Genomic DNA, 15,303 nt, shown 5'->3' with positions numbered 1-15,303 from the left:
AGATTCAACTGTTGTTACTTAATTTTAGGTAAAGAACTGTTAAAAGAATCTAATAATCATAAATATAAGTGGGGAACAAAATATTACCTGTTTGATATCTGATGTCTTATCGTCAACAATGTCATCTGTGGGCGGCGCCGACTTGCCCTGGGAAGCCTTGTGTTTCTCCACATCAGATAACAAAGTTTCCAAATACTCTACATAGAACTCTTCCTTTTCTAACTCCTCCCTGAGAATTGCTACCTTCTGTTTATGTTTAGCTAAATTAGCCCTGACATCTTCTTCCCAAGCGGCTGGCAAAGCACTTTCTGGAAATCTTTGAACCCACACACGTTGAAAATCTCCAAAGACACTCATCTCTCCCAAAACGATTTCATGACAATTTTATGTTAGAATTTATTTGTTACAATCCCAGTAATAAAATAATTTTGTAAAATATGAATTCTGTCATTACGAATATAACTTTTTTATTTTTTATTTTTAATAGCAACACCCCATTTGGACAAGAACAGTGCTGTCAAAGGTTTGGTCAGCCGTCAAACAGGGCTTCATAACGTTATCGAATACCCGAAAAATATCGTTACGTACCGGTATTTTCATAATGGTAGCCAGATAATGGTATTTTTTATCGATATCTAGTAACATAACCAAAAAATATCGTTATGAAAATATCGGTAAATATAACGATATTTTCTGATATCAGGTATGCGGTATGCGGAATGCATCGTGCACCAAATCTCACTCGCAGCCCAACTTCCGACTTCCGAGCACCAGTTTTTATATACGTGGGGGAGCATGCTTCGGCACGAATGGGCCAGCTCGACCGGAGAAATCCCATGTTCTCATAGAAAACCGGCGTGAAACAGCGCTTGGGCTGTGTTTCGCCGAGTGAGTGAGTTTACCGGAGGCATAATCCCCTCCCCCATTCCCTTCCCTTCTCTTCCCTACCCTCCCCTATTACCCTATTCCCTCTTAAAAGGCCGGCAACGCACCTGCAGCTCCTCCTGATGCTGCGAGTGTCCATGGGTGACAGAAGTTGCTTTCCATCAGGTGACCCGTTTGCTCGTTCGCCCCCTTATTTTCATTACAAAAAAAACTTTGACTTAACAAGTCAAGATGGTACTGCAATAAACAAATTGCAGCACCATCTTGACTTGTCAATGAATGCAGAAAATTATGCAAGGTACCTATGTCCGTATTTATTTACTTGTTTTAATTGTGGTGAATGCGGGGGATTGGCAATATATGGATAATTATAGATAGATAGATAGATTCTTTATTGCTCACATTAACTAAATAATACAATAATGTTTCTAAAACTAAACATAACAAAAAACATAAATGTGTGCAAGGGCGGCCTTATCGCTATGAGCGATCTCTTCCAGGCAACCCTACGAGAGAGGAAAATTTAAACTAAAAGTAGTAGGTATGCGGGGTAAAGAATACGTCAGCTAAATTAATAAAAAATAAATAATAATAAAATAAAAATGACAAGAATATTAAATAAATATAGTTTACAATTGGATATCAAACTGAGCAAAAACGCTATAAGTAATGTAATGATTGTTAAAAAATATATATTTTATAGACTTACATTCTACTTGTAATACATACTTACTTATTATATAATATTCTAAATAAATAAAGACATTTATACCCATTATAAAATTAAACAAACAGTTAATATCAGCAATTACCGGCAAGAGACCTTACTCCTCAGATGGATATGTAGCTTTGATTTAAAAGAAGCTAGTGACTGCGACTCGCGAATCTCTAGTGGCAGATCATTCCACAAGTAAGTGGCCTTCACGGCGAAAGAATCCGCAAAATATCCCGACTTTGTAAACGGTGCTAATAGTTTATTATTATGAACAGATCGTAACACACGCTTATGGTCTGCACTACGATACTGAAAGCGATCCTTAAGGTAGGGGGGAGAGCGGGGATCATTAAGGATATTATATAATAGGACCAGGACATGCTCCTCCCGGCGGAGTCTGATGGGCAGCCACCCGAGTTTCTGGCGAAATTCAGTGACGTGGTCGAACTTGCGTAGTCCATATACGAATCTGATGCAGATGTTTTGTAATCTTTCGAGTTTATTGAGTTGTGCTTCGTTGAGATCTATTAAACAAACATCTGCATAGTCGAGGATAGGTAGAAGTAAAGTCTGCGCAAGCTCGATTTTAGTCTTTACAGGGAGTAAATTTTTCAAGCGATTTAGTGAGCCCACCGCCGCAAAAAACTTTCGACTGGTTTCAGAAATGTGATGTGACCATTTTAAAGTGGAGTCGAAGTATACACCCAAGTTTTTTGCCACATCACTACAAGGTAAGGCTACATTGTTAAAGGTAATACTAGGCAGAGTATCATAATTAGGCCGGTTTATTTGTTTCGAACTACCAATAACAATAATTTGAGTCTTTTTGGGGTTGACCATCAGACCATGGCCCTGGCTCCAACAAAGTATAGTTGCAAGATTCATATTGATAGCTGCAATTGCAGACTTCAAATCATTTGCAGGTGCATGGGTGTAGATTTGAAGATCGTCTGCATAGAGGTGGAAGAGGCAGGTGAGGAGCGGAGTGAGGAAATTAATAAAAAGGGAGAAAAGGAGAGGGGATAGGACACCACCCTGAGGAACGCCAGCTGCAATATCACAGTAACCAGATATTCGATCATTAATTCGTATACATTGCTGCCTACCAACAAGATAGCTACGAAACCACTCCATCACAGGATCCGAGAATTGAAGCGCACCTAGCATAGCAATGAGGATGTCGTAGTCCACGGTATTAAAAGCATTACTGAAATCTAGCAATGCTAGAACAGTAAGTTGCTGGTTAGACATGGCAAAGCGTATGTCATCAGTCACCTTGGTTAAAGCAGTCACAGTACTATGTCCCGGACGAAAACCAGATTGGAAAGGACTAAGCAAACCATTGTAATTTATGAAAGAATTTAATTGCTGGTAAACAAGGCGCTCGAGTACCTTCGATAGGAACGGGAGAATGGAAATGGGTCGGAAGTCAGAGGGTAAGGTTGGACATTTGATTTTGGGAATAGGAATAACTGCAGCTTTGCGCCAGCAACTGGGAAATGTGCTGGAACTAAGGGAGAAATTAAAAATATGACAGAGGACGGGGAGTGCAACGGGTAAACTGAGAATGATCATTTTTCGGCTTATGCCATCAACGCCCTCGGCGTTCGATTTAATGCTTGCTATGGATTTCTCAACTTCCTGGATAGTAACGGGCTTAAAAGCGAAAGGAGAAAGCGGAGGGTCAGGTGAAGGAGAATGTAAAATATCATTTAGGGACTGCTGTTTGATGGAGGCCGGAATAGGACAGGTAGAAGTGAGGTGACGATTCAGGCCATCAAGGTCAAGGTTCGGCGAGGGAGAGGACTTTGCTTTTCCGATACCCAGGGAGTTGAGAAATGACCATACTTTCGCTGGATCGCCGTTACTAACCGATGAGTGAATATGGCGACGCTGTGCATCCCTGCACAGGCGGCTGCATTTATTACGGAGCTGTTTGTATTTGTCACGATTTTGATCAGTAGGGTTATTTTTAAATTTAGCTTTGGCAGCATTTCTTTTGGCCATAATGCCCTTAATCTCATCTGACAGCCACGGTGCAGGAAGGTGTTTTAATTTCACAGGACGTAGAGGAGCATGTAAATCAAAAACCTGCATTAAGAGAGAGTTGAAGCCATCCATTTTCTCGTCCACAGTGGATGCATTATATACCACATCCCAATCTATAGCTCTAAGATCCTCAATAAATTTTACAGTATCAATTAAACTATAGTTGCGTTGCATTATAATACGGGGCTTGGGTTTAGGATAACGGATTTTATAGGAGAGGAATATGAGGTCATGGTAGGAGAAGGCTTCGGCGCTAAATTGCCCATGTGTGCTAACATGATCAGAAGAGGATACAATCATGAGATCGAGTAGGGAAGGTGCACAATTTGGAAAAAAATGCGTTGGATTAAGGGGGAGGATATGAAGATCAAGGGAGTTAATTATGGATCGGAGTTTGGAGGCACGGGCTGAGTGTAGTTTATCTGTATTCACTAAACAAGTGTTAAAGTCGCCCATAACAATTGTGTGATTGACAGAGGTGACATACTTTTCCAAAAGGACTTCAAATTTGTGGAAATAGTCTATTTGCAGTGAGGGGCTATAGAACACACCAAGCAGTAATTTTAAGTGACCGAATAAAACTTCTATCAACAAGTGTTCAGAGGATTCCGAGTAATCAGAAGGAGATTTGTCAATGATGGTAAAGTTTAGATGTTGTCTAAGGTATATGGCAACACCACCGCCACCTTTACCAGTTCTATCATTGCGGATGAGGACAAAACCAGGTAAAGAGTAGGAAGTTGAAGGGAGACACGGCTTCAGGAAGGATTCGGATATAAGTATAGCATGGACATTCAGGTTGTTGGAAAAGGTAGTAAGGAGGTCAGGATAATGTGCTGGGATGCTCTGTGCGTTGATGTGTACAGCGTTAAAGTTTCGGGGGAACGATGCGAATGTTGTCTCCAGAGAGACATCAAGAGATTGTGAGAGACTGTGAAAGCTCTCATCTGAGGAATGTGACAAGGATGTAAGCGAGTGAAAGTCCGATCCATCATCCGGAAGATCATCGTTGCTAATACTCGCTGGCATAGACTCAAAATATAACCACTAATAAAATAATAGATACTTACTAATAATAATAATTACTTTCCTATATAAACTTAAAAATATAAATTATGAACTATGTGTAAGGCAATTAATTATAAATTAATATTATGAATAATTTATAAAATACTAATGAGTAATAATTTCTCCACCCGCCTACAGTGTTACAAAACTAAAAGATAATACAACTTAAAATTAATATTCAAATCATTACAACAAAAGTCACAAGTAAACATCTCCACAGCAGACACAATAACAACACGATGTAACTTAGTTATGCGACGACTATAAAAATAATTGAAATTATGAAAATGCAAAACATTCATTCTAATAATTTACACACAATTTCAAAAAAACTTATCCAAACTTTTTCTTCACAAAAAAGAAGAAGAAGAAGAAGCCTAGCCGTCAAATGTAAGGTGACAGTGACATTCATGTGTCAGCTGTTACATTATGTCATTATGAAAGAAAAAACAAAACGATTTTATTTTGTAACCCACCAAAAATATAAATACAGTGATAAACAAACAAATAAGTACCTTAATTTGTGGTTACAAAAAAAAAACACGGTAATTTTCGAACTGTGGGTGCTACGAATAAATTAAAAGATCACATCTACACCGATGACTTGGGATGTTTCGTTTGTAGGTTATGAAGCTCCGCCAATGTCTCAATCTTCTGCCTCGAGCCGTCTGGACTTTTAATATAAATGTAGCCGTCACGGGTCCAGCATGAAGAAACGCCAAAATGGTCTCTGGCCGCCATAAATGTGATGTGTCGCGGCTTTGTAAGGAACTCAGAGATGGTGATTTTTGTTCCTTTGAGACCCTTCTTAGCGTTCCACACCCTGTCACGCATTACAGCATCGTTGAATTTTATTAATATTGGTCTCGGCTTAGGGTTATCCGTGTTTTTAGGCTTTCCCATTCGATGACAGGTACGGACACTACTCAGCGTTAGGTCTGCAAGTTTGCACTTAGTAGACAAAGATGCCACAATAGTACCCGTGGTGTCTTCATTCTTGCCCTCAGGAACCCCATGCACAAGAAGCATTTTGCGACGTGATCTGGTCTCTATACGGTCAAGGCCTCTTGCAAGTGCATCCATCTCAGCGCGCAGGATGTTAAGTGCACCACAAACAAATGATTTAAAAGCTTGGAACTCTGTATTAAGTGCAGCTATAGTGTTTGGTGGCTTACGTGAGGTGGCCTGCTGTAGATCAGCTTGAAATTCAGCCATCTTAGTGTGAAACATTTGGATCATATCTTCCATATTTGATTGCACTTGTGTGTAGTCCATGTTGAATGTTGTGTTTTCAATAAATAAGATTTATAGACACAAGAAAACACTGCAGGCAAGTAGCACTATTTACTCATGTAAGAGAAACATGAAAGTTATAATAAATTAAATACTGTAAATATTTTTAATTTTAAATAATTCGAGAGCTACTTTTTTTTTAATTATTTGTATGTCTTAGTATTTATTACTAGAATTATAAGTTTAATACATATATATTTTGTAGACTGTAGTTAAAATATCAACACATTTAAAAAAGGAAGCACAAAATTATACGATAGCATTTACAAAATATGTAGGTATTATAACACGGAGAATATTTTAAGGAGCGTAGCCCGTCGGATCAGAGGCGCTTTGCACACGACGGGGCGGGGCGGACCGGTCAATTTCGCCGCGAACGATAGCACAAAGGGAATCCTACAATATGTATTACCAACGCACACCAAGGGCAAAAAGACCCCTCCGCAGGTCCCCGGCGGGCTCTTGCGGCGCGGCATGTCCGTGGATCACACAAACCAGTTTACATGCAGAAACGCAGACGGCACGGCGGCGCAAGGTGGCAGCTAGCTCTATTCTCTCTATCTCCACTAGAACGAACGTCCTGAACTGACTGCCTCCACTCGTCGTGTGCTTTGTGTATCACCGTCGTCTGCAAAACAACAGAGTCCGTCCGGCAGCCAGCGCACGGCGCACGTGCTGACGATACAATAATTTACTATACAAACCATACATTAGTAATATTTGAACAAAGATACTGAGCACTGAACTACTGAGTACTGACCATGTCATTCTCATAAGACGTCATTTTTCCTATAATATATACCTACTGGTCACTAGACACGTCTAGTTTAATTTAGTGCATACTGCATACTGAATTGACTGATTAAATTAAGTACTTATTTTACAAAAGGTAACTTTATCAAAGAACATATATTTACCGTTATAAATCCTATTTACCGTTATAACATTTACCGGTATTAATTCCAATTTTTACCGTTATTTCTAGTATCGGGTAAATTTTCATACCGTTATCTGTGCCCTTGAAGCAATAACGTTATGAAAAAATACCGGTATTTGAAGCCTTGTCGTCAAAGGCTTCAGTTTACTCTTCCTTATCTTCTTTTCTATTTCCGTATTATAAAATATAATTCCGTAATTATATTGTGACTTACGGGAACCAAATTTAAAACCAAATAACATTATAATTTATAAAAGGCTGTGTACTGACTACTGACATTTGCATAACTTAAGCGGGGAATTCACTACCGTGCTGCCCGCGGGCCGCCCGGTCTGGCACAAGTCTGCCGCTTGCCCCTATTGAACACACACAGAACAGGCAAGTCAGTCGAATAGATAGGGAGCTGCAGCTCGGTCGTGGACTCATGGACTCAATCTTTTTTTTAACAGATGATAGATCAGCATTCTTTGGATTTTTCAATAAGTTCGCTGTAAGCGGCATTACAAAGATCGATGTTCATTCAATACTTGCTTTTAACTTTCCACAAATAAGGATGCGACCGGTGAATGGAAATAAAGGAATGCCAAAATTGTTTTCGTTCCTAAAGTCTTAAGTTTATCGTTTGTGATGTTTGCAATAATATGTTTTAAAATAATATTTTAAGCGCTCTCCAAGGCGCGAATGACGGTGGGCCGCCCGTCGCGACCATTAATGTACAGACTTGTCCGTGCCCGCGCGGGAAAAATGCGATCTCGCGGGCAGGCTGCGGGCACGGGCCAACGGGCATGTCTGTGCCCGTACCTAGGAATTGACGAGCAAACATGCGACAGACCTGCCCGTGCGGGCGGCCCGTAGCGGGCGGCGCGGTAGTCAATTCCTCGCTTTAGGGAAAAATGAAAAAAAAAAACAATAGAGGCGCGTTCCTGTATTGTACCCAGTTTATTTAATGGCCGCCAGTACGATTTGACGTTCTTATTGCGAGATTTGATTGGCTACCAAGATGACAGATGACTCAGATGACACTTACTAATACACTGCAGATAGTACAGAAAGCCCCCAGGAATCAATAATTATTTTAAAATATTAAATTAATAATAATGAATATATTTATTTAAAGGATAAAGAACAAAAGTTTTCATTAAAATGGATAAATCTTACGTTAAATCAGTTTTGGCAAAGCTAAAATCATACTCATCTCGTGAAATCCAAGATGCACTTCTAAAGATAAAAACTAACATAATAAGTAATGAACAAGGAATAATTATATTTAGAGAATGTGGAGGGCTAGCTTATATACTCCCTCACATAAAGAAACCTAATGAAAGGACCCTCGATATATCTCTGAGTATACTTGGCAATTTGTGTTTAGATGAGCAAAATAGTTTAGATGTAAGTACAACATAATGCATAAATACTACTAAGTCATTAATACATAGTCTACGACTTATAACATTTTAATAAACATACTTAAATAGTTAGTTTTTTTCTGACTTTTACAGGTGGCAAAATCAAACGTCTTTGGTCCTCTTGTGACTATAATAAACACAGTCAAAAGGGACAGTCTTCTCGGTAGAACTTCTCGCTTAATAGGTAACCTGTCCCAAATTGAGTCTAATGCAGAAAGTTTTCATAATTATGGTGCAGTTCAAGCGTTGGTGACGTTAATCAACAATAGAGATAAGAGCACCTCTTATCCTACTCTTATAATGGCAGTAAGAGCTTTGAGGTAAGTACATTTTATTAATTTTATATAAATATTACAACTTAACAAGAAAATACCAACTGAATCAATATACCTAGGTATTTTGTTTTCTTTTACTGTAAATGTTGATTTAATAAAACAGGTTGATAAATTACCTTTAGAATTTTTCTATGGTGGCAGTTATATTTTAATAACTCATAATTGCTTATAAGTTTTATTATATTTTAGATTGTTATGGATGGTTGAAATTAGAAGACATGAAATGTTATCAATACATACTGTATTTTGTATATCACAATTGCTGTATGCTGAATGTCAATCCATGGGATTAATAAAACCTGAGAGTGCAGAGAGAGTTCAGGAAGTAGAGCAGAATCCAAGAAAATCACAACAAGAACTTATTAGTGGCATTCTGAAGTGTATGGGATATTTTAGTACATGTCAAATGCAGACTTGTGTAAACCAGGTAGGTTTCATTATTCTGCATATAATATTAGTATCATGTTTTAAATTAATTTAATAGATGTATAGGTTACATGTAATTCTGTCCTTCCCCAAAGTCTACTAGATGTATTTATCAAATTTCATCTAAACTAGTAAAGTAGCTTCAGAGTTATTTTACATTAATAGTTCTTTCTTCTCTATAACTATAGATGTATTACATATTTTGTAATAATATTTTTTCAGATTGGTCCAAGAGGAGTTACTTGCCTAGTTGCACTAATGGATACTCATGATACAGCATTAAAATGTCTGCTAAATCTCTGTTACATTGAATCTGCTCGCCCCCAGCTAGGGGCGGCAGGTCTCGTTGAGGGTTTGGTGAATCTTCTTGAAAAAGAATCAGGTATGCCGTATGTTGTTTCTATATTTCCTTAATGAGTTTAAATTTTAAGTGAGTAAACATAAGCAACAGATAGACACACCTTCATTTTTTTATCATTCTTAATAAACCAATAATAATGTGGGTTAATCCTAAAATAATAGGATTTTCAGACCTTTCACTTAAAATGTATTTATTCACATAATATTCTAATTTATATGCTACTAACAAAATGAATAAAAGTTTTTTAATCTGTGGGTTTTATAAAAAAATTATACTTTTCAGATGTTTCCCAGTGGCCCCCTGATGTTGTGAAGGCGTTGGCTCAGCTTTGTCGTGGGTCCACGAACCGCGCTCGATTAAGGCTCTGTGGCGGCCTGAATGTTCTTCTAAAGGCCGCTAAATATAACACACATGCCTTTCGAGCACTACTCCAGTTCTCTTATGATGAAAATTGTATGTATGCTACGTAAAGAAAGTTTTGTTAGCTGAGTAAGCTCCTACATATCGTATAGTAAATATACACATTTTTTTATTTACAGCATTTCAAATTCTAGTGAAACTTGGTCTTGTTAATTTAGTAACAGATAAATTGAAATCTTACGTCTCATCAATGGATAATGAACACAACCACAAAGGTAGTGAAATCATAGAGGTGGAAAATATCAAAGATGATAATGGTAAGGAAATAGAAAAACGTGATGAATTATATGTGGATTCAACTACAAATGTGTCAAAAGAAACAGAGCATAATAGAAAGTCATTGGCAAGAAGTAACAGTAACATAGAAGATGCTATTCATTACGAGTCACAGGTCAGAAAGAGGCGTAAAATTCTAAAAAGAGCTAAATCCTGCAACTATGACCACAATAAAGTAAGTAGTATGGCATAACACAATATATATACGAAAATAGCGTAAAATATGTAATTTTTTTTTTTTAAATCGGCTTGATTGATTCATCTGAGATGTAAAAAATTATATATCCTTTATTTTTCATATCTTTACAAATAGAATACATCAGATAGCAGCTCAGAGTCGGATACAGAACCAATTGAGCCTTCGACTCTCACGAAGAACATAAAGTTCGACTTCATGTCGGGATTGGCTTCAGATGGATACAGTTCAGGCTTCAGTTCGGAGTATGGTGGGTCCACTGCTAGCAAGAGGGCGCGGTTCGATTGGAGTCCAGAGTCTGGCGTCAGCACAGGAGACTGTAGTACCTCTCCAGACCGCTATGCACCATGGAGCCCTACTAGCTCTGGGCCTACGTCGCCAATCAGCATTAATGAAGGTAGTATTGTAGAAGAATAGACTACTTCTCACTTAAGATACATCTTAAGACCGTCATTATATTATAACAAAACGCATGAAGATGTGCTGTGCACTCAAAAAGAAATTTTGTACTGTCTATCTTTAGAATGTCATATTATCTCAAGTTATACCATGACTTATAACGTAAATATGTCATTCGAGATATCTAGTTTCTTCCTCAGATTTATCTATTATATTACCTAGATATAGGGCCCGTTTCACCACTTTCTGATAAAGTGCCGAATAGGCTATTCACAACTTTTTTGACAGATTCTCCATACTTCATCTGTCAAGTTAATTGGTGAATAGGCTATACGGCACTTTATCAGAAAGTGGTGAAACAGGCCCTTAGATCTGTTTAAAAAACAATTTAAACAAAAGTTACTTCTCAGTTTCAGAAGAATCAGACTCGGAGCTGTCGGGTCGATACTCGCCGGTGTGTGGCGAGCCCGACGAGGAGGACGTGCCGGCAGCCGAGCCCGAGGCACCGGACACATGCAACATGGAGGCTCTAGTCCTTTACGAGAGCGACAATGAACCTGTCCCATCTGAAGGTGAATACAAATTGACAGAATATAAAATTACTTGTAAACTAGATGATACCTGAAACGGGCTGCTTAGAATCTCGTTTGTCGGACGAGAAATGTCTTTTCCCCAGTCTCAAAGTATCTCCATATTCCATACCCAATTTCATCGAAAACTGTTCAGCGCTTTAAGCGTGAGGAGGTAACAGTCAGACAGAGTGTCTGTCTCGCATTTCGCATTTAAAATATAATATTAATATGGATTTCCGAGCCGATATTTGTACAACTTAAACAAACTGCGACACGCAGCTTTTGCAAAGTTTTGTCCTTGTATGTTGTATTGAAAAAGGTGCTTGATAGAGAATTATTATTAACTTCGGCAAGGCCACGCAAATGGTCCTTACTAGAAAAACGAATTAAAAAAAAAGATGATTGATGGTCCCTCAACTCTCTTTCTCCTGTACTGAAATTTCAATAATACCTTATTATTATAGGCATTAAAAAGTTTTTCGTCCTGTCGAAAGCTTAACAGTAAATTCAATTTATTTTCAGAAGTAACAAGCGATGTAAAGAGCGATTACAATTGTAACATTGGATACATTGTGAATATTTTATTTCGCGTGGCGTTTGGAAGGGCAGAAATTATTGTTCGCCAATATGCAAACACTATTAAGTTCCTAGCTGACGAACACTGCCTTAACAGTATGTTAGACTATATTAGCAAGACTAAACGACCGATTAGAAAGGTGACGAAGACACTCCTAAAAGTTATGGGGTAAGCAAAAAAATGTTGCACTGTGTGCATTAAACTTTATGTTATAGTTTTAAGTCACTATTTAACTACGTAATATTATGATTCCAGGCACAGTTTGTGTTTGATGGATATTTTGAAGCATAGATTACCATTGAGACTTTACCGTATTATATGTCGTCCTTCCAATCGTGAATGTGCTCAATGTAAAAAGGTGAGTACCTAACTTAGGTATAATATTTACTTGGACCATACTTTTTAATTTATATGTATATACTGTACCAACTTTCATAATTTTTAATGGTTAGAATGCTAATTACCATTTTATTTTATTTGCTATAAATATCACAAGTAAAAAAATCAGTCTATGCCCAAAAAGCAATTGCTCTGTTTGTTCTGTGATTTACATAATAATAATATGCATTTATTTGCTATTAAAAATTTGTTTTACAGGTTGGAATTTTTTCTAAGAAGATGTTAGGTGCTCTATGTACAAATGCAGAATCCCGTTATGGAATTGGTCAAATAAGTCATAAATTATTAAAAGGAACTGAGGATGAGAAGACAACTCTGACAACAGTTTTCCCTTTTGTCATTGAGTGAGTATAGTTGCACCAACTAACTTTGACTTTAACCTTAACTATAACCGGAAAAATTGACAGATGTCGTATGAGAATATGGGGTGTTTGGACGCCATATTTAACTTTAACTATAACCACGTCTCTGGTGCAACCCAACCATAAAAATATAATATTATTATAATGTAATTATTTTGTATATTCTATGCTAATTTTTGTTATTGGTTTTTTTTTGCAGAACTACAAAAATTTTGAAAATATTCTTACTGGATTGTGATGCACTGACTTTACTAATTAACATGATCAGCAATCCTTCAGAGGACCTGGAAAATTGTATCATAGGACTCAGCCTTATTGCTTTAAATGTAGACATTAAAAATCCTAAGTTGTTGGAACAAAAATATAAGGATCATGTGATAGTTAATGATGATCCGTTAATTAATAATTTGCCTGAAAGTGACATTGTGACATTCTTATTGGACGACTTATCTACAGTGAAAACGAGTAAGTCATTTTTGTGTGAAAACTCAGAAGTATTCAGTGCCATGTTAATGGGACAGTTCAAGGAGTCCAGTGAGAAGACAGTTCAATTGAAAAATGTGTCTCAATCCGCATTGAAATATCTTATAACACTCCTACAGTTTGGTCTTCATGAGAGTACTGGTGATATTGAAATTTTTCCAATCACAAAAAAGTTGGCGACTAGCTTAGAAGTTCTACTGTTGGTTGATAGATTTTTATTTGACAAATTAAAGGACTTATTACGAAGTGCCATAGTCCAATTTCAATTAACACCAGAGACGGCAGATAAAATTTACATTTGGTCCCTAGAGGAGGGCATGGGATTTCTATGTGTCGAGGCTGTGGCTTATATACTTACTGGAAAAATGAAAGATAACGAGCGGCTAAGATTGTTCAACAATATCCTCCAGCTTGAATATAAAAACCAATGGTTAGAAGATATTAAAGGCATGATTCTTAGACAGCTCAAAAATTAATACCTTTAGTTTTTGTTTGCTAATTGCTATTAATTTGGAAGAAAAAATATTTTTGTACCGTTGTATATTTTGTATCATATTATTGTAGTTAAATATTATCACGTATTGCATTAAAACTTTGCACTGTTTCCATGAAGTTAAAACAACATTTTATTCACAAAGAATGAAAATTCTTACATCCTTAGGGGGGTATTACATTATCATTTATATTGGATCATTTATATGATCATATATAGGATCCAATATATATGATCATTTGATCATATCTGCATATTACATTATCATATTTCATTAATCCTATTTTACGTCATATGTGGTTTCAATAGCCAATGAAGAGCGCTAAAATTGACAGGTATTGACGTCAGGGTTACTAGATCTCAGAGAATTCTATTTGTCAAAAGACATCGTCATTTTTAATATGTCTTGTTTTTTGTTATTTCAGCAAGATTATCCAAGTATGTAATTAGAAAAATAATTACATTACATTATTTGAAACATATTAGAATTCTAACGAACAAGAAATTAAAAACTCTTTTTTATATTAAATAACTGGCAACACCTATTTCTATGACCGTATTGGATCCAATCTCTCAGCAAATGTCAAAAATCTATGATCAAGGAGGAAATGCATCATATGCAGTGTTCCCAACTTAGGGGTTTTCCCCCCAGATTTAGGGGTTAAATAAGTGAGATGGGATTTTTTTAGGGGTCTAAAATTTTTAGGGGTATTTTCAGGGATTTTTATACTTTTTAATATTTTTAAATTGTTGATATTAATATTAATTATTTCTTGACCTAGCGACTTCTAGCAACATCTATTACGTAATTCTATGACCACTCTGTGGTGACTGGCGGCAATACTGATGGTCCGATTTACATTAAATCGTAATGATGTCACTTGTGCAACATTTAATCCAACAAATAAAATGTTGAATTTATTCAATAATAAGATGTACGACTTCAAAACATCTGAATCTTCAGATGAAGATGAAATATTTAACTAAAATTAGCCCAATCCGTTCAGCCGTTTTCGAGTTTTAGCGTTACTAACATAATTGAAAATCCATTTTTATATATTTACAGATTTTAGGGGGAAAACAGAAAAATTAAGGCGATTTTAGGGGTTTTTGACACCAATTTAGGGATAAATATTTTTTAGAGGTGGTAACACTGATCATATGTCTATATTACATTATCCATGACTCAATGATCTCGGATCCAATATATATGATAATCTAATATCCCCCTTAACCTTCAAGTGGTCGCGCAGCGTCGAATCGACTCCACTCAATACATTTTCGTTGATATTATCGACATTTCTCGTTGAATCTGTATCATTCTCTCAGTAGCTTTTCATAATTTATCTATCTACAAAATAAATGGCTTACACTTACTCTCCGCACCCCCTTTGCAGCAAGGACCTCAATTGTTTTGGTCACGGCGCCGGCGTCGAAAAGACTCCGCGCGCCTCTCTTATAATTTTATATGTAGTTTTCATATAATTGAGGGAAATTCTATGTTTATTTATAAAACTAAGTCGTCGTTGACCGATAACACAAATATATACTAGTAATCTGTGGATAACACCGAGTGTTATTGGCAGATGAAGAAAAAATTGGAACTAGGATAAGAAAATTCCGATCCCTTTTTCTGCCGCTGTTCACACAA

The 15,303-nt window shown here is 36.8% G+C and overlaps 2 protein-coding genes and 1 long non-coding RNA gene across 3 annotated transcripts in view; 2 read left to right on the top strand and 1 right to left on the bottom strand.

The window, feature by feature from the left end:
- The window catches only part of LOC121732979 (active breakpoint cluster region-related protein), a 36,217-nt gene extending 35,782 nt beyond the window's left edge, over positions 1–435 (bottom strand). The window contains exon 1 of the mRNA XM_042123034.1: positions 88–435. Within this exon, the coding sequence (XP_041978968.1) occupies positions 88–357 (270 nt within the window). The 5' untranslated portion in view covers positions 358–435. The remainder of the gene's footprint in view (positions 1–87) is intronic.
- A 4,797-nt stretch (positions 436–5,232) lies between these two features.
- On the top strand, positions 5,233–6,111 carry LOC121732983. Its single transcript, XR_006036471.1, has 2 exons — positions 5,233–5,262; positions 5,342–6,111. It is a non-coding gene; the product is annotated as an uncharacterized LOC121732983 (long non-coding RNA).
- A 1,947-nt stretch (positions 6,112–8,058) lies between these two features.
- Positions 8,059–13,832, top strand: LOC121733072. Its single transcript, XM_042123172.1, has 12 exons — positions 8,059–8,336; positions 8,447–8,673; positions 8,878–9,115; positions 9,337–9,496; positions 9,758–9,928; positions 10,015–10,346; positions 10,485–10,764; positions 11,177–11,338; positions 11,861–12,083; positions 12,171–12,273; positions 12,513–12,658; positions 12,876–13,832. Exons 1-12 carry the CDS (start codon positions 8,091–8,093, stop codon positions 13,633–13,635), a joined length of 3,048 nt encoding a protein of 1,015 aa, XP_041979106.1. The 5' UTR covers positions 8,059–8,090; the 3' UTR covers positions 13,636–13,832.
- Positions 13,833–15,303: the final 1,471 nt, after the last annotated feature.

The sequence above is a fragment of the Aricia agestis genome, chromosome 13, assembly GCF_905147365.1.
Source record: "Aricia agestis chromosome 13, ilAriAges1.1, whole genome shotgun sequence".
Taxonomy (NCBI): Eukaryota; Metazoa; Arthropoda; class Insecta; order Lepidoptera; family Lycaenidae; genus Aricia; species Aricia agestis.
This window is presented reverse-complemented; position numbering and strand designations above follow the sequence as displayed.

Coding starts and splice junctions, on each gene's coding strand:
- LOC121733072 (XM_042123172.1), top strand. CDS start 8,091: ATGGATAAATCTTACGTTAAATCAGTTTTGGCAAAGCTAAAATCATAC. Junction 8,337..8,446: donor ATGAGCAAAATAGTTTAGAT/GTAAGTACAACA, acceptor TGACTTTTACAG/GTGGCAAAATCAAACGTCTT. Junction 10,347..10,484: donor GCAACTATGACCACAATAAA/GTAAGTAGTATG, acceptor CTTTACAAATAG/AATACATCAGATAGCAGCTC.